This window comes from Protopterus annectens, chromosome 8.part1 (assembly GCF_019279795.1).
Source record: "Protopterus annectens isolate FY-2018-M chromosome 8.part1, PAN1.0, whole genome shotgun sequence".
Classification (NCBI taxonomy): domain Eukaryota; kingdom Metazoa; phylum Chordata; order Ceratodontiformes; family Protopteridae; genus Protopterus; species Protopterus annectens.
Genome location: NC_056742.1, coordinates 267,058,299 through 267,082,789, shown reverse-complemented (window position 1 = coordinate 267,082,789; position 24,491 = coordinate 267,058,299). Strand labels below are relative to the sequence as shown.

General features: G+C 39.5%; 1 protein-coding gene across 1 annotated transcript in view; it reads right to left on the bottom strand.

The window, feature by feature from the left end:
• VPS9D1 (VPS9 domain containing 1) overlaps nucleotides 1–24,491 on the bottom strand; it is a 1,026,884-nt gene that overhangs the window by 319,968 nt on the left and 682,425 nt on the right. The window contains exon 11 of the mRNA XM_044081855.1: nucleotides 20,858–20,987. Coding sequence (XP_043937790.1) covers nucleotides 20,858–20,987 — 130 coding nt within the window. The remainder of the gene's footprint in view (nucleotides 1–20,857; nucleotides 20,988–24,491) is intronic.

Sequence of the window (24,491 nt, the reverse complement as noted above, 5' to 3'; positions counted from 1 at the left end):
AGAGAGGGGCAGCCCCTCAGGGCTGCTGCGCGGGTCAATCCGAAAAAGGTTCTCTCGACCCAAAGTTCTTCGGACCCCCTCTGCCCCTGGGCCAGCGTCCACTCCTATCCCTCAAAGCTCTGGGGTTGAAGGCTGCACAAATAGTGCAGCCCGAAGAGAGGTGATCAACCCCCAGGCAAATAACGCACCGAGTGTGGCCATCTGCTGGGAATAGCTTATGGCCACACTCGGAGCATTTGGAGAACACAGCTTTGGGGGCCTTCGGACATTCTAGAAAAGGAAAAAAAGGCCCAAACTCACACACCTTCACAAACAGGCAGGGGAGGGAAAAAAGCTAAAAAAGAGAAGAGAGTTTTGTTAAAATTAGCTAAATTTACTAAAAGAGTTATAAGGGATTCAGTCACACAAATGTATAGAAAATTTTGACAGGAAATGTATATAAAAAAGCCTAAACTCACGATACCACTATTGGATCTCGTTCTAATAAGCTTACAGAAGCCGCGGCAAACAAGATCTGAGGGTTAGAGGGAGATGGCAGGGCATTATGGGTAGGGGGAGGAGCTTGGAGCTCGGATCTTTTAGCTTGGAAAGCTGCCGGCTCGGATCCGAATCGGATCAGATACCCACAGGTTGCTGACCCAATGAAGTTAACTACTTCAGATCACTCTGATAAAATTAGTGTAATGCTTCACTGCTGTTTATGAAAAAAACACAGGGTTAGATTTCATATCAGTTCTACAAGTGCACCATTTCTAAATATGGTCAGCAAGTTCCAAAAATATTTGGTGCAAAGGCCTGGTTTGCATAATATTGTCCAACCAGATTTAGTTTAAATATCTACATTTGGCTATTACAGTGGGCCTCAAGTGCACAAATGACTGGTAGTGTCCTTTGTGATCTGGCACAGGCTGGTCAGGGCACTGGGAAACAGTGGAGTCACTAATAAATCCTCACTTTTGCTGTGTCTTTCAAAGTTGCATTAGATTTTTGGCACTAAAAGTCGCATAAGAAATCAAAGACTTCATAACTTTGAACATGGAGCCTTTATCTCATTTCTGTCATTTTATGATATTCGTTCAAATCTTTTGAGTGATGGTCATGCACAGTGATCTCAAATACACTTGTGTACTTGTGGGGGAATCAAACACTCATTTGGCCCAACACCAGGTAGGAGGAGAACACCTTGAGTCACTTCCCAACTGCAATGTCCTAGTTCAGTTTATAGACACTCACTTTAAAAGTCAAACTGAAAATGTTTTGACATCCTGTCGAGATGCTTTTGCTTCTCCCACCTTCTGGTCAGGGACGGCTCATGCTATAGGACTGCAGCCCCCCCCCCCTCCACTGTAAAATGAATAAAATAAAATTACCCCCACTTAAAAAATAAAATTAAAAATCTTTCATGAGTAGTCCCAAGCATGCTTGGTTCTGACTGCTGTGTTAAGCAGGCCAGAACTCCACGCACGCATGCATGCTCATTCCTGAACTCCAGACTGCTCTGTTAGGCAGTCCGGATAGGGAAGGCTAGAAACTCCGCCCTTCCAGCCCAGAGGTCTGTGCGGTGACGAACGCACAGACCAGAAGGTCACCAGACTGCATCGCCCGCAGGCTGGCGGCTCCAGCCTAATCAAGTCTTGCGGGGACCCAACAACAGGATGCTCCAGCCTACTCACAGGAGACCCAACAGCATGGCCGGGCCGCTATGGAGGACAGAGATCGCTAAGGAGGACTTAACCATTATCGAGAGCAGAGACATGTTGAGGACTTAGCTGGGCTGCTGCAGTGGATCGCTACGGACCATTATGGAGGACAGAATCTGCAGGTAGGGTGGGTGTGCGCGCGCGCGTGTGAAATGCCCTAGTTGCTACATGGTGGTGGGTAGAGAATAAGGCTTGAACCCTGTACCTTGGGCCCAAGTGGCAAGAGCCTGAATTCCCTAGTCACCACTATTTGTCAAAAATTTGCAGATTTTTGCCTCATATTTGTTCTGTTCCTCAAAATCTATGGTTTTCTGTATTTTGGTTTCTTGACACAGTCAGTGGTGCACTGGTAGCATTGTTGCCTGACAGCTACAGGTTCTCTGGTTTGATTCTTGGCTGGGGAGTCGTCTGTGTGGAGTCTGCATGTCCTTCCTGTGTTTGTGTGGGTTTGCTCTGGTGTCCTCCCATTTTACAAAGACATGTCTGGAGTACTTCTCCATGGGCCTCTGCTGAAAACTGGCTTTTGTTCCAAGTCAGACTTTCCTGGTTAATAAATGTTAAATAAAAATGACAAACATTTGAATCTCAGACTTCATATTCTTCAGAAAGTACATGGTAACACAAAACCTTTTATTCCAGCAATTTTTGAAGTTTATAAGATGGATATTTGAAATTTGTCCCTATTTTTGGGACTGTATTCCCCCGTTATTGGCTTCGTCCAGGTTTTTTGTGCTAAGGTTAAGAGCTATGGTGAGAATTGAATTCACTGAATATGTTTGGGGGCTGTATTCCCCCATTACTGGCTTTGTCTTGTCTACGTGTTTTTTGCTAACAGCTTGAGAGCTATGGTGAGAACGGAATTCACTGAATATATGTTTGGGGGCTATATTCCCCAGTTATTGGCTTTGTTCAGGTGTTTTGTGCTAAGAGGTTGACAGCTATGGTGAGAACGGAATTCACTAAATGGTAGCCATTTAAGTTTCCTCTCTTTCATAAAACAGATGATTTGGCGTTTTGCACAGGTTCATGGGTTCAATACTTGGCAATGAAATGTATGGTGGTAGCACAGCATTTTATTCTAGCAACTTTTCAACATTATACAAGCAATGTTTAAAATGTATCCCTGGTTTGGGCTTTTGTCCCCCCCTCCAATAAATTTTGGCTTTTTCCAGATTTCTGCAAAGAGTGTCAAGTAGATTATACAAGAAGCTGAGAGCTGCAGGGGAACAAAAGTTTAGTGCTGCTTATGCTGAGTCTGCTTGCATTGTTAATAGAACAGGTAGCACACTTTTGATGCAGAAGGCTCTGGGTTCTACTCCCACAGTAGGTAGATGCATTGCTGATCCTGTACTGTGTTGTAAAGGGGGTGGATGCTGCAGTCCTTTTTGGCAAAGATACCTAGTAACTATGAACCTGTTATCAGTTTGCCATCCATTCCTTATTGCAATATTACTAGTTTATCATTTTTTAAATGCAACATAGGCAATTTATTCCTCAAGGGCAACAGGCGCTCTTTTTGTAGATGAAACAATGAAATATAAAGTAGTTTGCTAGCAGCAACCTCTTCATTAGTTACAGATTTCTTTAATGTGGAATTATTTAGATGACTTACTTCTTCAGAGATTGTGCATATTTATGAGAATGGTGGACTGTAGAAGTTTGAGTAGACTTTTATGATGAAAATGTTCTGAATTGGGCAGTTCTTGTCATTATTGGTGCATGTGTTTTGTTTCATTGTTTACAGGAAAAATGTTCAAAACAATAAATTTAAAACGCCCTCTAACAACTGTACTGTATTGTACAAGGAATATAATTTAGTACATCAGGAACATGCATCAAAGAGCACATGTTTCATGTGCAAGGGGCCTATGATTTGAAACAGCCCAAAGTTGATCTTTATCTGCCACTGGCAAAATGTATTTTCTTTGAATGTGGGTTTCAATGCTGTTTCAATGAATGCGAGTTTCAAGGGCAGAGAAGTTTTAATGCCAAGCCTGTTTTCATTGTGAGACTGCATTGCTTTGTTTAGCAAATGACTTGGTGTTTGTGCTGTAAAATGAAAAATAAAAAACTTTCAAATGAAGTCCAAATCATCATAGAAGTAAAGCAGTATGCACATTGGTGTTTATGGTAAATGGGGTGAAATAGCCAAGTAATGGTTCATTGGAATGGCTGCAGGGGGGAGACTCCATTAGACCATGATTTTGTGAGGGGGAAGGGCGGCTAACTCAAAGACCGTCCCGGCTGAACTATACCTCTCAACTGTCCAGATTTTCACAGGACGAATAGATTTTTGCTTCTTATTTTTGGTTTGTTCCTCATAAAATGTGTTGTTTTCTGGCAAAATCATTTAGGAATTCTGTCACTAAAATGACAGACACTGAGTTTCAGATTTTATAACCTTCAGAAAAATGCATGCTAAAGTAAGACCTGTTATTCTGCCTCTGTTTATACAAGAGCAATTTTTAGTACTGTTTATATGTTCCCCCAATATAGTTGGCGTTGTCCAGATTTATTGCATTAACAGGTTGAGAGGTACAAGCAAATAAATTGCTTTATAGAATTAGGTATATCCAAACCACTTAGCTGTCCCAGATTTTGGCTCAAAATGTTGCTCTTCCCCTAATAATCCCTCCGCAAAATAGCAATTTTGGAAGAAAACTGAGGGTTTACAATTAAGAAATTACCAATAAGAGTTATAGATTTTTATTTCAGAAATGCATGTAGATTCTTTTATTTTGCCAGCTGCTCAAGTTAGCAGTACTAATATAAAGTGTCCATTCTTTAACAGGTTCCCAGCTGCATTGTGTGGCTATTTTATATTTTTGCATCAAATTTTTGGTCCATTTTTCATAAAATTGTGGGTTTTTTTTTTTGGCAAATTAGTGGCAAATTATTAGACTGAAGTTAGAAAGTAATGACAGACATTTCAGTTTCATATTTCATACCCTTCAGAGAATTCATACTAATGCAAGACTTACTATTCTATTATCTTTCTAAGTTTATAAGAGCAATATTTAAAAATTGTCCTTATTTTTGGGCCTTTGTCCCACTTCTATGTATGGCTTTGTCCAGATTTCTTGCTCCGAGGTTGAGAGGTATGACAAATGTGTCAGGGCCATCACAGTCAGCCAGAGACATTTCAAATTGTAACATACTTGTTGCACCCCACTCCCCCATGTAGTGACTCTGGATGTGTCCAAGCAAGGCAAGGAGCAGTTCTGAAGTGTAAATGTGCAGAGTATCCCCCATCCAAGGTAGACACAAGTACTACAGTGGCTTTTCATCTGTCCTGGATTTTGCAGAATGGTCTGGTTTCTGTCACATTTTTGTACTGTTGATTTATGCTTATTATTACTCAGAAAATGCCTGTTGCTCTGTGTTTAAGTAGCAATGCTTTAATGACCATCAGGTAAGCTGGTCCGAGATCGTAAGATGCAAGTAAGCTTTAATAAGCATACTGTTAAAGAACTGCCAACACTGAAAGCCTTTCTGTTGTTGCCATGCAGAGAATACTTACATAACTAGATAATGTATAAGCCTTGGGTATTGAAATGTATATGACAGTATTTGTAATAAAGGACAGGATTACATTTTAAGAAGCTCATTACACTTGTTGGAGAATTCCAGTCATCTCTGCAGGCTTTACCCATAAACTAAATAGAATGCCAGTCATGTGTGGTCCATAACCTGTACAGTAATCCTTTAAGCAATGTATTTTGAGCTTGTTTGCATTTTATTTTTTACTTTGATCATGTTTTCCCCATGAAACAAGTAGACAGTGGTCAGGCAGCAGGTCTTTTTTGGATAAGAAACATTTTTACAAGTGGGGCATCACAGAGATCGCTACTTTCAGCATGTTACTTGGTACTTTAATAAAGCTGAATATAAATTATAATTAGAACTGCAGTGCAAGGAGAAGTGGTTTGAGTTGAGTGCAGCTTGTTTTTCTTATACTTTATTTTGACTGGCATTCCAGTAATGTATTTAAAAAGTAAATTTATTTTTTCATGCTTCACAACCTTTTTGTTTCCATCTAGATATTAAGTAAGCTGTCATACAGCCAATGCATTGAAATATTTTTTTTTTCTTCTACACTTCATTTTGTCTTGATTGGACTCTCATAATGACAGTTTGGCACCCAGGGCAGCGTATTTAAAGTTACAGTTTTTTGTGGTTTTGAGCATAGCTCCTCCTCTTTCTTGTTGGCTGCACCCCTTCCCATTGACCTTATCCATTCAGCTGTCTCCTGCAGCCCCCCTTTGATTTGAAGTCACCAGCCATCACTGCTTCTGGTCAGGAGATTTTTTTTTTGAGAAAACAGACAAGTGCCCAAATTAGCAATGGAAGTGGCTGATCTACTTTTTGCAGCCTGCTACAGACGTTAATTCCCTTTATTATGCATACAGCAAGACCACCAACTAATGGCATCTTACCAGAGTGTACATGCAAAATAACCAAAATATTTTTGTAGTGCACATTAACAAGTTTGCCAAAAGGACAACTCTATAAACAGTTTCTCAGTCCAGTCTATTACAGATGTTAGTAGTAAATATCATGGTGTGATGCAACAGTCCTGTAAAACTAGACATTGCCATGGCTAACCAGCTTTTTTTTTTCTACTGCCACAGAGAAATACAACACCCCACCTATCACCTCTTCAAAATCCAGCAACCCCCTCCACCTGTGCCACTCCCCTGATTAACAGTGCACACCCAGTTATGCAACTGCTCCACCCTCCAGTAATGCACCTCACTAATGCCACTTACTTATGCAACTTGGTCTTTCTGTGGTGCCAGTGCTCAAAGAAATGAAATGCAACCTCCTTATACAAAGTGGATCTCAATGTTAGAAACAATTAACTGCAAATCTATCCATTCCCCAGAGTTATACACACATGACAAATTCTACCTCAAAGATGCTGGCTGGGCCAACTCCCCCATCAAAAATAGTATAACATCTGCACCGCCCCACACCGCAAGCACTGTTCAAGTGATCACAGTTCAGTCTTTCACTGATTACAGCCACAGCTCTCAAGCATTTGGCACAAAAGGTCTGGACACAGCCAAAGCTAATGGGAGACAAAGCCCCAAAAATACAGGCAAAATTTAAATATTGTTCTTATAAACTTAGAAAATTGCTAGAATAAAAAGGTATGCCTTTTCTGAAGGATATGAAGTCAAACTAAAACATCTGTTCAGTGAATTCAGTCCTCACTGATTTGCCACAAAAATCCAGAAAACTACAAATTTTATGAGTAACAGACCAAAGATACGAGTCGAAAATCTGAACAGTTGAGAGAGGTATGATTACAGCCAATTCACTTTAAGGACAGTTTCAGAATGCATGCCTCAATGGCACAGTGCGTCAATTTCCACACAGGCACATCAGATGGCAAACCCAGGGTGCACTCTGTCCAACCATGTACTAGATAGTGCAGATTATCTACATCAATTCCCACAGAACAATAAAAGCCTTCAATGTTTCGGTCCTACCCCCTTTGAGCTATTTGATGCTGTGCATAAAGTACATAACCTAGTAAACATAGGATCCAGCTATTCCTGTTTTAGGCACAAAGTGTATCTTTTGCATTATTTATTCTATTTATACTCCCAACTGTTTTTAAACATTTAGTTTTTTTTTTTTTAAGTTTCTACATTATTCCCCAGCCATTTGCCGGCTTTTAAAATGCCCCTCTCTCATGCAAACTTTGTCCCAAAACACCTTGCTTGCACTACAATCCATTTAAAAGAATGGAACATTCCCATTTTGCCCTTCCTTTCTTCAAAGGTAAACTCAAAATTCCTGTAACACAGCTAGAAAGGAAAGCCACATTTCTAAAGCAAAATAAGTAGGCAGGTCTACTTTTCACTAGTCTAATCTTGCCAACTGAGCCGGCTTCAATAAAACTAGAAGAGCAGACTACATTTGTTAGAGAATCAAATTAAAGAGCTCAGTAATTATCAGTTACTTTCAACCACAGCAACACATTCACTGTTCTTCCCAGGGAGGAGACCAGGGTAGAAAGGAATAAAACATTGGAGACAAAGCTGCTTATCAGAGGAGTCCGTGTGGTGCTAGATAAACTGAAGTGACAACCACAACCAGTGTTCAATACATGCCCACATGGCTCTGTGCCTCGATAAGCCCTTTTCACTGTTTCTACATAACACATGACAAGGGTAATTAACTCCCTTAAAAATTACAACACAAGCAGCATGCTGGCAGATGGAAAATGAGGGAGAGAGCTGCAGATATTCAGGAAAAGTTAACAGCAGATTTCAAAGATGGCTGCACACACAGCTACAGATTTTGAGCTCTAACAGTATCAAAAACTGCTGTTAACAGAGGTCCAGTGAAACTGTCAATTTGGGTAAAATTCAATTTACTAGTAATTATGCTACCTAGATACTAACAAAAAAATTTAGAAAACCTGAGAAACATCTCAACCTCTTAGTTGAAGAAATCTTGACAAAGCCCAAAACATGGGGGTACAAAGGCCCAATATTAAGGACAGATTTTAAGTATTGCTCTTACATAAAAGTTGCTTCAGTAACCGGGTTTGAGTTGACATACATTTTCTGAAGGATTTGAAGTCTGAAACTCAAATGTAGGTCATTTAGTGACTTCAATCCTCAGATTATCCCAGTGACTTGCTAGAGGACTACAAATTTTAGGAGGAATAGACCAGAAATGGGAAGTAAAAATCTGGACATTCTGCAAAAGTCTGGATGGCTGAGAGGTATGGAGAGAAAAACTCTGGCTGGGAAGAATCTTGCAGATCAGCAAAAAGCAGTTCCAAGTTTCAACTTTGTCACATGAAATGGTTTCAAGTAATTTAGGGGATAAAAATCAAATCCACTCAGATGTTTAAAGTAACGAAACAGTTAAGGATATAAAATCAAATAAGCTGTTGGAAAAAACTGTTTAATTTACTTCTCAAATGAACTGAAAACTGCAATAAGTTAAAATGGAGAGACTCGCTGAACGTGGGACTTCAAGAACAGTTTCAAAAGATAGCTAGATAAAAAAATAAATAAAAAAAGATAACTAGAAACAGTCCACAGAAAGCATGACATTATCTACCCAAAGAGAAACCAGAGGAAACGAGCAATTTTATGACTACAGATAAGCAACTCGATTGGTGTTGATACCATCTCTCATTCTAAACTCTTAATTACACTCTTGGGACATAAATTTAGCCATTCTGAGCTTACTAGGTTCCAGCAATATCCAACTGGAAGCTGTAAAATAATCTCTCATTACTGCATGTAACCTTGGGAGTTCTACAAGGATCTATTCTGGGCCCTCTCCTTTTTATTATCTTTATGAACAATCTTCATACGGACATTCCACTTGCCTCCGTAATCCAATATGCTTGTGATTTTACCCCGATTTGTGCCACCCCAACACTACAAAAACTCCAAAAAAAAAAAAAAAAAAGTCACCCAGCAGTTATTCAGTGCTGTGGAATCTTGGCTAAACAATGCAAAACTTCTACTTCACCCTAACAAAACGTGTGCTCTTCTTTTCAACTGGAGCTGCACACCCAGCAAACATTCGATATCTCAAGCCATGCAATCATTTCTCCAGTTTCCCCAAATAAAATTACTTGGGAATGGTCATAGACCATAATATAAAATTCGACATGCACATCACAGACCATAAAACAAGTTCACAAAAAACTAGGAACCCTATACAGAAAACACTTTCTAAATAAATCTTCAAAGTCCACTACAGCAACAGCCCATCTTATCTCTAAACTATTATACCTCGCAAACTCTTACAAACAAAATTGGAAACTTGTTATAACAAAATCGCAAAGTTTGCCACAGAAACAAATTTCAGATCCCATCACTATTTTGGCTTGAACTAACAAATCTACTGGATTATAAATCAACTCACCTTCACCCATCGGATACTAACTCAGCCAGAAGTAACACCAGTACTTCAAAATCTAATACACTACTCCAATAACAGGGTACCAAATCCTTCCTAAATATAAGCAAGCCTAACAATGCAGCTAGAGTTTCTCCTTACTCCAGCTGCACAGCCAAAATCTGGAACTCCCTGCTATTAAATATCAGAACTACTAACACCAACTTTAAAAAAAAAAACTTCTCTAATCACACCTATCTGAATCATGGACCTGCTCTTGTACAAATCCTGGTTAGGAAATGCCAGCTAAAGGAACACAACCTGTTTTTGTATTTGAATAGTATACCTCTACTAAGGTATGTATACCTAACTTGCTTGTTTTTCACCTACAATCACAGTACTGCTACTCTTTGTATCCTACCTAGACTATATGACTGTATCCATGAAATGTACAACATGTATTTTTGAGTCTACTTTGACCCATCAGAGTAACACTGCAGCAAAACTCAGTTTCGCTAGTCCAGTTTCATGAACGTGAATTTTTCCAGAAATGCACTTTTGTGAAACTACAAATCACTGAAGCATAAAAAAAAAAACACTACAGTAAATTATGCATGGGGGACAAGCCCCCCTGCACCTCCCACTACTAATACATACCAACTCCAAGATCACACTAAATGGAAAATTCCCTTAGCCCCACTGTACTACGATCTCCAGCAACAATCTCGGTGAACTGTAGTTTCGCAAAAATGCATTTCGTGAAACCAGACTAGCGAAACTGAATTCGCTTAAGTGTTATTTCGATGGGTCAAAGTAGGCCCATATTTTCATTTTGTACTTGTATCAGAAATTGAATCAATATTTGTATCTGTACTTTGTATATGCATCTGTTATTTAAAGAATGTGGAGATTTTCCACAGGCCTCTGCTGAAAAAGGACATTTTGACTAGTCAGACTTTCCCAGTAAACAAATGTAAAATCACCAGGACAAAATTGTTCACTGTACATTAGACACAAGAGAAGCAAATTTATCCCAGCAATCTGGGAATATAGAAGCAGGTGAGAGATTCAAGATGTTGTATGCAGCAGTTTTCAGAATATATTTTCATGGATGATCAGACTTTTGATGCAAAATTGGCCAAGGAGGAAAAATTCATCCAACATACAATGAGCCAGCAAGTTGAGGCAGACTGCTTCTCATTCTAACAATGAACCCCAGCTGGAGAAACCTTTCCACTTCAAAAAGAAAATGCTTAAATGACAAATCCCAGAAGCTGACTAGAAGACTCTGGTTCACACCTAAGGTAGTCTAAAGACTGGTGTTGAGAGATTATCTGGAAAACCAACAGTGACATTGGTGAACTGCGAGACTTTTAAAACATCAACCCCCTTAAATATAGGTAGGGGCTTGTGAAATGTGGCTTTACAAGAAGTGGCTTAGAGACTGGAATTTTGTTGACTAATGGTGAATGAACTGCAAAGCATATGTTCAAATTTAGGTAATTCATGTTGGGAAGGTTACTGAAAGGATTGAAGTAACAATTTGTAATGTGGTAAATTGCATGTTATAATGTAAAGCAGTTTTGTATAGTGTGCAGTCACAGGTATTTAAGTGCGAGATTTTCAAAGAAATTACCTTCAACATCACTGAATCAGCAGAATCAATGTACAGGTAGTCTAACATGAAATTTGAGTCCCCTAGAGAACACAGCTGTAACATTCCTATAAAAGGAATGCATTAGCAGATTATGTAGGAGTCAGTATTACAGCCAGCAAAGCTATTCTGTCAGCATCATCCGCACACTGACAAGTTTAGGATGGTAAAGGGTACCACTACTGAGAATAAAACAGTTCCCACTTGGGAACCGTTTATTCTGGGTAGACAGTTCCCACTTGGGAAAAGGCCTGATGAGTAGAGGGCTTCTTTGAAGCCTCAAGTTACATATCAGGCCAAATATGAACACCAACTAGATTAGGTGGACTATATCAAGAGGGCTTGGAGTGGAGTCAAGTGGCATCTCGACCATGGTGGAGATCCTTGGTTACAAGTGGCTTGTTTCATGAAGGACTTTAGTGCCTAAAATCTCATCCTTGGCCACAAACAGAATGAGTTTTGGTTTTAGGGCTCAAAGCACAGAATACAGAGCAGAATCAGTGGAAATAGAGGGAAAGGGATTACATGCATCCCCGTCAGATGGGGCACTTCAACTACCACCTTATCCTTTGCAGTGAGAGCTAGAGAGGACATTTTGATTGATGAATAGGTCAGTCTACAGACAACTCCAGTTCTGAAAGAACCAGAGGAGATCACCTACAGTTTCAGCAATGAGAGAAAAATAACCATTCAAGTCACTTACCTATAGATTTTGTGTGTCAGGACCCTGTTTTTTGTATGACTCACTGCTAGACCACCACACATCAAAAATTGACAAGCTTGTACCCATCACATTTTCAGCTGTTATTAGAGCAGATGAAGACAGGCCCTTGAAGTGGTTTTGTTTTTAAGGTCTTCAGGATAAGGAAGACTAACCCTTGCTCCAAATGGATAAGAAGCCCCAGGGAATCTGCACACCTTTTATTACGTAGCCATCTTTGTAATCCCCATCCTGCAAATTCCATGGTGGCTTCTGCTGCTGAACACCCATAGAGGTTGCTGGGACTGTTCTACCAATCCACTGCCTGGAAGTTGAGGGTTAAAGGACAAACTTAACATCCTTCCAAAGTTCTGACTCTTTAAATGGCAAGCTGCCTAATGTAATGTTCATCTGATGATGTCGCCTTCATTTGCTCTTCAACCTGTGGTTGAATGTCCGCAGCTACAGAAGAACTTGAAGGCCCTCATGGAAGGATATTCCAAAACACTGCAGAACCAAAAGAGGCTCTGTTCCTAAAAATAATGTCTAATTCGTAATGCGATATAAAGGAATGGTGATTTGACCAGGTAGCAACAGTGCAAATGTCACCGATGGGAAGCTTTGACCAGAACAATGAGAAGGTGGAAACCAACCTAGTTGAATGAGCTATGATGAGACATGGCAAGGGGATGCCCATTGTGGAGTAAGTGCAATGCAACTAGTAATCAAGTTAGCCAGGGTCACTTCAGAAACTGGTTTAGCCAGGGTCACTTCTGAAACTGGTTTCCCCAGCTTGGTCTTAGAAAAGGAAAAAAAAACTGATCAGATTTTCTGAAAGAAGTTTAGTCCTATCCAAACAGAAGTGAAGCTGTCCATGTACGTCCAACATATGAAACTCAATGCATTATTAAATACTCAATGCATTACTGATAAGAAAAGTAACAAAAAGAATTAAAAAAGCTTCTGAAACTCATGGAAAAACTGAGGAGCTCAGATGACCTGAATCCCAATGCTTAACCAAAGCATAGCAAACCAGATCTGATGGATTAGGAGAGGAGTACAAGGGAGGAACTCACATTTCAGATCCTGGAGCTTTAGTATGTGGCAGAGTCAAATTCAATCCCTGGATCTGAACCCACAGGTAAAAGAGCAAATAAAGGCAACATCAGATCTCATGACAGTCACTAGCAGATTACTACAAAGCTGGCTCTTGGGAGTGAGTCTATAGAGAACCCCCCTCCCCCACTTAAAAGTTCTGACGCCATAAGGGTTTCCAAACACAAGCACCCAGGATCATCTCAAGCCAAAGGAATAGACTTTTGTGCCATGTCATTAGTATTGTACTATTACTGCTGTAATGTATACTCAGATGCATGCTACTCAGAGGAGTACTAAAACCTCAATTTATGTGAAATGTATACCACACTGCTTTTTTTGTGCACTTCTGTGGGGATTTTAGATTACAAGCTATAACTACTTTCTGCCTACACAACAGAGTGAACATTTCTTCTCTGCCTATACACCATGCTGTCCTTGCTATGTATTGCTTTTTGGCTCATGCCATACCGGAAAAGGGTCTAACCAAACCACCACCCCAACAACTGCAAATACAAAATGTTCAGAACCTCAGTGGCAGTAGAGTAGATTAACACACCATCCTTTGCAAACTTTGGTCACATGGCTGCACTAAACCTGATGTACAGTGAGATATGACTGGGTGGGATGGAGAGCTCGGTCAGGGAATGCCCATATGCCCATGTAGGACCTTCTAAAAAAAAAAAAAAAAAACATTCCAAGACCAGTTTTATTAACACTGCTCCTTAATGTCATTGATCAGCTACTTGCTTCATTGGATCAAGCTTGGAGAAAGTCTGTGCTTAAATGACAGCTCTTTATAGCCATATGAGCCAAATCAGTTTTTGGTGAATTAGCACAATGAACCTTGGGTCATTCTTGCTTGTAATAATCAGCCTCTCCGAAATGCCATTTTTCCAGTGTAGAAGCAACAGGCACCAGCTCTTCAATTCCCAAAAAGCAACTGTGCATCCCCTGCTCCCCCCCAAAAAAAAGCATGACATTCATGTGCACTCCCCAACTCAGTTTTGATTATGTACCAGATACTCTGCAGCAGCTCACACTGGTGTGGTGTATTAAACTGTGCATGCAATACACTTGCTGGGGAGACTGAGACTAGTACAAATATTTATGTTCTATAATTTGTAACACTTCTACCACAAGTTCAGTGGCACAGCATTTTTGCCATCCCATGGTTCTGACCTAAACAGTCTTTCCTTGTAAAGGTTGTACAGGATCTAAATGCAAGTGAATGTTTGGAAGAGTATACAAGTTAAGGAAACTAAGTAACTTGTACCAAAATGGACCATGAATTAAACAAAAAAACATGTTGTGAATTAAACTTTAAGCTCATAGCTCATTTCCACAAACATTAATTGCTCTTCTTTTTGCACCTTCACATTTTTGAAAAAACTGAAGGCTTAATGCACAATTTTAAGATCATTTTTACTGGAAAACTGGTTTTAAAGAAGCTAGTTTGGCTCATGTATTTGTCATTAACAAAAATGACTGTTACTTTTTTTTTTTAAAAAAAACATCTACAGCAGTAGACAAGTCAATCTTTGCCTGAAAAGTTGGCAATATCACTAGCTAAATTTAGATGGGAGAAAGTTTGAGGAAGGCATGGTCCTCAATACCTTGAAAGCCATTTAAAATCAAATTCTGCAACTGGTGAATATATAAGCTCATTAGTCGTTTTAATAGCTTTATTGAATTATCACTTATGACATAGACAAACATATATTTATAGAAAAGAAATCGCATTGACATGTTCAGTTACATCACATTCTGTACAATCAATCCAACATTACATAGTTGCTCAGTTCATGCTAAACCTCAGTCCTACAAAACATTCTACATGTATTCACTGTTTCCATTTCTTTCTATGTAAATTTAGATCCCACTTCCAGTTCTTTTGCCTACGTTACAACATTCACTACCTCAAATACAGTTGGTTAGAAAAACTTCCATTTTTTTTTTTTTTTTTTTTTTTTTTTTTGACAGACACCAGAATTAACCTTAAGGCCATAACATGTATTGGAAATTCAGATCCTGTATCCCAACTAAAAAAAAAAAAAAAAAAAAAAAAAAAAATCACTCAGTTGCACCCAATTTGCTCACCCAATATTTCTGATGGACTACTAAGAAATTTTAGTCTGCTAACTCATTACACTCCCAAAATGTCCCCAGTTACCTCTTTCTTCCCATGCCTACATTTGCCATCCACCCAATGAAAAATACTTTGAGGCTGCTTGCAGTACAAAAAATACCTATGCAAATGTTTCCAAGCAAAAGTCCTAAATCTTCTAGACTTTGTAGTATACTTGGGAGCCAATTTATGCCCAATCTTTTCTAACCTCTTCGGAAAGATTCCTATATTTATTGTGCAATATTTTATATGCCCTATTAATTATTCTTCCACAGCTTCTGTTATAGATTTAACTAAACTCTACCAGTGAAGGTCTTTCATTTAAGATCATAGGAGATTAGGCTAATGGCCCCAGGGCCGTTACAAGCCTAGCCAAGTTCTACCTTTATTTACACGATCAGCACCTATTGCCCCTGTCCAAGATGGACAAAGGTGGAACGGAACCCCAGGGTGAATTTATGGTTACCCATCCAATCATTCAGACTGCATTTGGAAAGGGCCAATGAGGTGCTCTGACATGAAGTGGGAGTCTGTTCCAAAGGTGTGGTAACCTCTGGGAGAGAAATCTGTCCCTCCAGCAGGTTCTATCAATGCCACATACCAGGTTAAGGTCTTTAGAGCAAGTAACGTGTTGCAGATATGCATTTCCAATAAAGCAGGGTCAGAGACTGCCTTATATGCAAGGATCCAAGTAGTCTGTTTTATTTTGTTTCATACAAAATGGCAGACTTCAGACAATCCACACAGGACAGATGCTGAAGACATTGAATTTTCCTTGTGATGAACCTTTGCGATCTCTCCAGTTACTGCAGGTGCCCTGAAAGGTACATATCAAAAGGGGCACTGCACTCAATTACTGGCCTGATGAAGGAAGAGTACAGGAAGGTTGCAACGTTTTTTTTCTGGAGGCAATGCCCTTACTTATGAGGCGAGCAATATAGAATGCTCTTCTTACCACTGTGGAGACATGGTAATCAAAGTAAGGTTGCTATCAACCTGTGTGCCCAGGTCTCACCACTGACTGAGTACTTAGGGTGTCGCTATTGATGTGGTAGTTTACAGGAACATAGCTCTTACCAGAAGGGATAATACATTTTTTGCACAGAGGTCAAGGCCATGACTTTGGTACTAGTTATTTGTTTGATACCATTTCCCATTCAGGAATCACAGAAAAAAATCTAGGCATCAAACCCTTATATCACTAGGTGGGTTGCAAACTGGCTCACATATAGACCTCACAGTGTGAAAGTAGTAGACTCCAAGTCAGACTGCTGACCAGTCATGAGTTGGGTCCCCCACGGTTTGGTCCTGGGTCCTCTCCTGTTTGGTATCTACTTCTCTGAAGTACAAGCTAACACAAAAGGTCTCTGGCTGAAAGTTCGCAGACGACTGCAAGTTGGGAGCCATTAACTCTCCAAGTGATGTTGACATCCTACAGAAAGGCCTAACTGAACCATGGCCTTAAGCTCAATGCCAAAAAATGTGCAGTCATCCCCTTTGGGAAAAACCCGGTTCCCAAGAATTATTACAACAATGGTAGTCCACTGAACACAGGTGTTAGAGATCTGGGAACACAGGCTGACAGCAGCCTCTTTTGACCACCACATTGCCACTGTGGTCAGAAAGTCCTTCTATGTGGCACATCTCACTCCTAAGGGTTTTGCATCCAGGAAGAGAGAGATCATGGTCTCTCTCTACTCTTCCCTCATCCTCATTAGGCCAATCAGAGAACAATGCCCCATTTAGCATGCATCTCACTAGGCTCCTGCAACAACTGGAGAGGTGGCAAAAGTACCTCAAAGAGGATCCTAGACCTTAAACACTTGTCCTATATGGACAGACTCAAAAAAAAAAAAAAAAACTCCACCATTCGCAGTCTCATATCATCTACTTAGAGGCGATCTCTGCTTGACATACAAAGCCAGGTCTGATCCAGCTCTGTTAGAAATGCTACCTCTAAAGAAATCCCAATCCCTCCACACCACACGCTCCACTGACTTCAACCTCATTACCACAAAGAACGTGCTGGAGGGACAGGTTCATAACCCAGAGACTGCCCATGCTATGGAATAGACTTCCCATACATGTCAAACACAGCACCACAATGACCTTCAAGAGAAACCTTGATGAGTGGATAGGAAATAGAAAATTCACCCCAGGGGATCACTCCAGTGGCTCTACTCGACAGAAGCACTGGGAACTAAGGTCGGGTGGCATGATGTCAGGGTAATCCTATGGACTAGGTTTGTAAAGGCTCCAGGGCCATTAGCCTAGTATACACGTAAGAACCTATGTTAATGAATTAGCATCTATTGGTTTGACATGGGAATATCTGCAGTGTACACTACAAAACAATAACCTTATTTAGATGTTTCCACAGCATTTGATTGAAGAAAAATATTCATATAAACTGCAAAAGGTCTTGCCTGCTGACAATGAAAGCAATAAAGTTGTCTAGCTTTAAAAAACGTGACACATGGTGTTTTACAAATTTTAGGATGTAGACTGGATACAAGCTATGAGAATTCCAGAAGCTTTGAGCTTGCTTTACCACATTTACCATTTATACGCATGTATGCTGAGGAAGTCAGTTTTCTGACAGTTCCAGTCCTGCCGAGCTAATGGAACAGACCCATCGTCCTTACATCACAAAAGCTCATTCACTTGATGTGCCTGTGCAGTAATGGGATGATGCTGTGGCAGAGTGCCTAAGAAAATCTGAATAAATGAACTGTTTAAGCACTTGTCAAATGTATTTTCCTTGACTGCACCCAAATCTGCACACTAGGAGCATGTGGACAAGTGACTTGGGGGACAGTTTCTACTTCGGACCATATTTTCATCTGTTTTAATGACAGACCAGATGATTTAACGGTTATACAATTACCCACTTAAAATGTACGTATTATTCCAGGTTTATCATGCATCTCTATTCTGACTGCAGTTATAGGCATACCTTATATCTAGTTTTCCCCACTACATTACATCTTGAATTCTAAATGTCCTCAGTCCTTTATTCTGGAGGAAATGTCAAGACTCCCAGGACACTACTATAGAAACTGCTCAAATGGAACATCCTTAACTGAACAGGGCAAGTCACTACTTGTAAACACAGATTATGTACTGCTTTAAACTTCTATGAAACTATCCCTAGACCTGGGAAAACACTTCAGATTTTCACGTTTGGAAGAAACATTTAAACTGAATGATAACTAGGCTCACTGTGGCTGCAACAATGCATCAGATTTAAGACTGGTTCACTAACATTTAGTTGGTTTGCAGTGGATATCAAAAGCAGCTTTCTTTAAGCATGAAGTCCAAACATTTTCTGACATGGAAAGATTTCTTCATGAGTACATTAGTGATGTTAAGCTAGGTCAAAAACTGCCCAGTTCACCAACTTTGACAGATCTGAAGCTCTTACTGCAGCTTAAATGTCCCAGGTACTGGAGTATCAAGAGGGGAACAGACTATACAAGCTCATTAATTTTTGGGTCTGAGGTAGTCCAGCCTACTCCTGTATTTGTGGCTACTGGAGAGAGGACTTCTCATGGTTCAGGTTATAAGTTTCATCACGCAGACCATTTTAAGGATTCAAACACCAACGCACACACTTCTATTTTGCCTGCCCTTCTCATGTGGGGTTCTCAAGGCAGTTACTCTTAGAATTACAAGGGAATGTCCTACAAATTTTGTCAGCCAAGGCTTAAAGCACTGGGCACAAGAAGCTCATGAAGATATTTGGTTGGGCAATACCTTTGATACTAGAGTCCTTCCTCCACCCAGTTATTGCAGCTTTGTCATTAGTAAACACTCCTTCCAGTCACCTCCCCAAACCTATGGGGATTAAAAGATTACCAAGATAATTGGAAGCAGTCAGTAAAATCTGACTATTGGTGCCTGCCCCACAAGACTTTCATGCACTTACTTTTCTACTGATGTGGTTACAAACACCATATACAGTACAATGGTCAGTACTGTGTTCTCAGAGAAGAATCACAAGCTATGCACATCAGTAAGCAATACTACCCCAGCCTCAAGCATACTTTTGTACAAAGGCTTTGCAGTCGGAGAAGGCTTAGAGGCCTAAACACCACAAAAACTACTCATAGCCACCAAAATGTACACAGGAATGCAGTAAAGCAATTGCAAGAAATAAACCACTGAATTGTAAACAAACTAGATGAAAAATCCCACAAATAAAAAATACAACTTTGCAAAAATCATAGTTTGGGCAATTTGTAAGCATGAGTTAGTGTGAGAACTGGAGAAACAGAATGGATGCATGATGTAAAGTTGGAGGGTACTGGATAGCCTGGGAAATGTTTCATCATCCCAATAGTCCTAATGCTTGTTGTGACGACTGGTAGAGAAGGGTGAAGGCTGCCAGCCTAGCCAGATAGAATTAAATTCTATCATTTGTAAATATGAATGTGAATCTTAAATGTAAAGAAATACTGTTACATGTGGAACTGGAAATAAATGTGACAACAGTTCACTCTACTGACCAAAGTAAAGCATGTGATGACCCCTTCATATAGACAGTGGTGCCGAAAAGTCAAGATGAAGAAATTCTGTTTTAACCAAAGGTTAAATTGCTAGATTTAAACATGCAAATGTATTTTTATTGCACTGTTCCTGACCAGCTGCAAGATAGCAAAAGGGAGATGTTAAGAATGTAAATGCAGTTAATCTGTAGCCTGGGAACTCCGGGATAGTGTAAAAATTATGTAATGTTTATCAGAACTGCAATAGCAATTTAAACAGAGAATCAGAAGGCATTAAGCATTTTTGTCTGGACATCCAACTCAGCACAGCCTTATGGTCTCTAAGTAGTATGTTAGAACTGTGTTTTCTCCTAGAAGTAGCTAGGAATTAGAAACAATTAGAAAAGATTAGACCAAGTGTTTTTCTGTGATGTCAGAACTGTACTACTGAATTATTTTAAAGTATTTCTGTGTGATCTCTGAACTCTTGACTACCTCTGTGTAGTAGAAAGTATTGTCTTGTGGTTTTATTTATTATTAAATATTTTAAAACCTTTCAACTGCAGCTGATTTTGTGTAGAGATAATTTAAGCTCTTTAGAGTACATGTATGCCTTTGGTAAAATTCTACAAAGCCACTCCTATAGCTTTAGCCCTGGGCTATATACCAATTGGATAATATTGCACAGTAATAATTGGACATCCTTTTAAGGGCCTTTGAGTAGCTAATTAGCTAGGTGGTGGCAGGGTACTACCATATAGTCTGGGTAAAAGGGGCACAGCTGGAGAACCTGTGCCAGCCTTCCCCAGGAGTGTCTGTGTGGTTGTATAAACTTATCTCAAAGTGTGTGCGTGTCAGCTACTTGGGCAGGGACATGAAGCACTGGCTGGACAGAAGGTGCTGGAGATTTTAGCTTACCCAACTAGGCTGAGATCTGGACCCTATAGCTGTGCCAGTGGAAGTCTTACTGGGGACCAACCAGCCCCAGATCTCTGTGTGCTCTTAAGGGAAATTGCACTTTTTCTCTCAGATGAGATGCCCTCTCTGGTGTTAGTGGTGAGGACTGAGGCTCCTTGATTGCTGGGCCAGGGCACGGGCATCACACTTGTAGCAAGCAATTCTACTGGTTACAGAAAAAGAAGCACTTCCCAGATCTGGTGTCATATCTTGACTGAACCCTAAAGTACATGGCTATTGACAATGAAATTTACAGACCTGAAGAGCGTGATGAGCAATGGCCAAATCGGTGGAAAGAATGCCTCTTCAATGCAAACCATACAATGATCTTTGGCTGAAACGGTATTCAAGGGCTCAAAAGCCAGGATGCACAATGAAAGCAGTTTGTCTACAAAAGGAGGGAAAAAACAGAGTTAAAAATAACCATATCAATGTCTATGTAAAACTTTTGTGCCAGAGTTGCACATAAGATTTAAGCTTTAGAATATTCCTTACTGATGCATACAGAATGTTTATAACTTGTACAAAACCTTAAATGCCTCAATTTTCCGAGGGACTGAAACTGTACAGAACAAAAATGACAACTACCGATATACACCCTGGTTTATTCCCCAAACAATTCCATTCTTTTTGTCCATGAGCCTTTTGAAATTCTGAATCCGAAACTAGCCAAATTGTTTTGATCTATTCACATTCTTGACAATGTTACACAAACACACAGGGGGTGCCATACAAATGCCACTGTTTCCATTTGTGTCAGACTACATGTCTGCAGGTGTATACATGTATGACTACATATGTCTACATATGCACAAATCTCAACTGCCCCCTTATTCTGCAGAACAATCCTGGTTTTTACCTCATTTTCCTTGCCCCTTGCAACATTTTTGTAAAAGCAGTGATTTACCAGAAGGAAAAAAAGTCAATACACACTGGACATGTCCAGGATTTTTTCTAGCTAAATACAAGACATTAGGTGAGGAAGTAACTAGTATTGACTTAAAATGGATACAGAAATTGCACACTGACTTATGGTACTTTGCAAGCTGCTGTAATAGTTTATGGAGGCTTTCTAGTAAGAGAGAAGTGTTATTTACTGGCTTGAATGGAAAGACAGAGCAAAAGAGAATGACTGCATGGGGGTGGGGGGCACAACTGCAATAGAAGTTGCATGCTGTCTCGAAATACTGGAGGTTTAGAATAAAAACACCAAAAATCCTCATCCTCCAATTTAAAGACTGTCCAACATTTCCTATAGGTTGGAAGTCAAAAGGATAAAAGTATTTTATTTGCAGGGTTATAGTTCCAGTTAGGGGGAAAAGTATGTAAAATGCAAGAAATTAGCATTTAGATCTTATGTCTCTCGAGATTCTGTCTTTACTATAAGAGAATGGCAATTTTGTTTTAATAAATGCACATAATCCCTCTCAAAGCAGTAATAAAAGGGGAAAACTGGAGTTGGAACAGTTCATTGAAAAAGCAAAGGTGTGGGAAAATAAGGCAATGTGGTGACCAACACAAGAGCAAACCTTAAAAAAGAGAGAGAGAGAGAGGAAGAGAATATTTAAGAAAAGTAGCCAATATTGTTAAACAAAACTGAATCTTTAATACCAAAGCTACTGTAAAAGTTTAAGGATAAGTGGTGAGGTAGCTAGTTTTATACTTTGGTGTACATGGATTTGATCTTTCCGAATTGCAGGTGTGCCAGACAAAAATATGTCGAGACCATATATAAATCCTGTAATGCCATCAAAGGATAAACAAAAGTCTAGGGTACCCAGTTAACTCTTGATTAAGATGCTTTAAGGTTAAAGCACTATACTTGTTTTTGCTGCCAAGATATGGCAAGAGATGTGTTTAGGGCTGAGGAAACAGGATACTGAAAATCAAATCTTAAGTTATGCCTTTAAAATTGTATCCATTCACAGAAATATCAATATAAACTTGGCATGAAGACAAGTGTTGGTAGAGGAGCAAAAATTAGACACACTGACAAGGCTAAGGAACAAAAGGATAATGCTCAAGGGAAAGGAGACAAAAATACAGATTTGGGAGGAGAAAATTTCCTAGTATAAAAAGGGATAGGAGCACAGAGGTAAAGAATGTTAGAAAGATTTCGAATGTACAAGGTTTTGGATATATGGAAACAGTTGAGCAGGAATTACAAGCCATATGCAAAGAAAATTTTTAGCAGATAATTGCACTAATTTCCTCTTTGATGCCAGTTAATTTTTGCCAAGGTCTTAAGTGAGAATACAGTATCTTCCAAAGGTCATGGAGAAAAATCGAGATACAAAGTTCAAAATTCAGAGGAAACATCTGCCTAAGACAATTAGGATTGTTGCCCATATAAAAAGAGCTTGTAGATGCAGTTGTACAAAGCACATTACATAATCATGAAAAACACATGCATAAGTAGAGCTTTTGTCCTAATTATGAATGCTTTTTTGAGCAATGCTAGGGAATTTGAAGTGTTACCACCAAGGACACCCAAACTAAAATGCTTCAGTTGCACGAGTTAGATGGTGGAAAGTTTTAGAAGATCTGAAGATGTAAATGCTACAAACTAAACATTCAAGTTGTCATGGCAAACTTGATCAGGTGATTATATCGTGTCAAGAACTTAAAACCACATAAAAATAACTCTGCTGAGGGCTCACAATGGTTAAGAGAGCTCACAATGGTTAAAATGATTTGTTTTTTTTAAATTTTGAGTGCTTTCGTCCCACAAAAGGGGACTTCATCAGAATAAAAGGTCAAAGAGTCACCTTTAAATATTATACATGGAACCATTCTATTGCTTCATTAAAAATTAAATAATTGCACATCCGTTATTCTTAAAGCTACATGTTTACTCGTATCCTGTTGGGATGGGAAAACCAATATGTTCTATTTAAGGTTCCTTGATGATCCTTATTTTATGTGATGGCACAGAAGCAGACATTCATTTGACGAATATCTTAAGACTATCGATTTTAAAATTTACATATACCTGGAACAGAAAAAAGTCTCCTTTGTGGGATGAAAGTGCTCAATTTTTAAATAAAACTTCATTTTAACCAGTGTGAACCTTCAGCAGTATTGTTTTCATGGATTTTTTTTCATGATTTTCTTTTTTTGTATAATGCTTAATTGGTTGTGTAAAGAACTTGCCCAGTCCTATGTCCAAGCAAGACTTCCACAAAGGTTTTTATTCTCACTGCAGTAAGGCTTAATTTACAAATGTTCAGGGAAATCAGGTTGGACAGGCAACTGTCTACTACAGGACAGAGCAAGTACTCTGCTAATGCTGGATAAAGGATGGAAATACATAGTGATCCAGGTAAGTGTAAAACTGAATCTTGGGATCCTGAAGTTGGCAAACACAGGTGCTAAACATCTGGCACACACTCGGGCCACAGAGCAAGAAAATGAACAGGAAATGTTTATATAGCCAGTCTTCAGTCTCTGGTACAGCCTGTGGTCTGTAGCATCAGCTGTTATGGGCTGACCTAGTGGCACAGTTTTCTGGGAAGGGAAGATCAGGTCAGTGGACAGGCCATCAAATGCTGAGGTGCATTAAAAAATAAAGATGGTAGGTGCTTCTAGTCTACATTACATTCTGTGGGCGTCCTCAGCACTGGATGGAAACAATCTCTGTTCTGGGGAAACAAATCTGTGGAATTCGGGCTGAATGAATGCACATCCATCACAAATCACATCTCTGAATTGCACCAAAACTGTGATCCCTTGTGATAAATATATTACATACTTAAAAAAGGAAAAGCTAAAAAACCTGTCATCCAAGGGGTAGTTTGGCAGAACTATCAGAATCAAAACTATTCTGAAAGCAAGCTCAGCATTGTATCAAGGACATCTCAATATCTTTATTTTGGATCGCCCTTTCCCATTT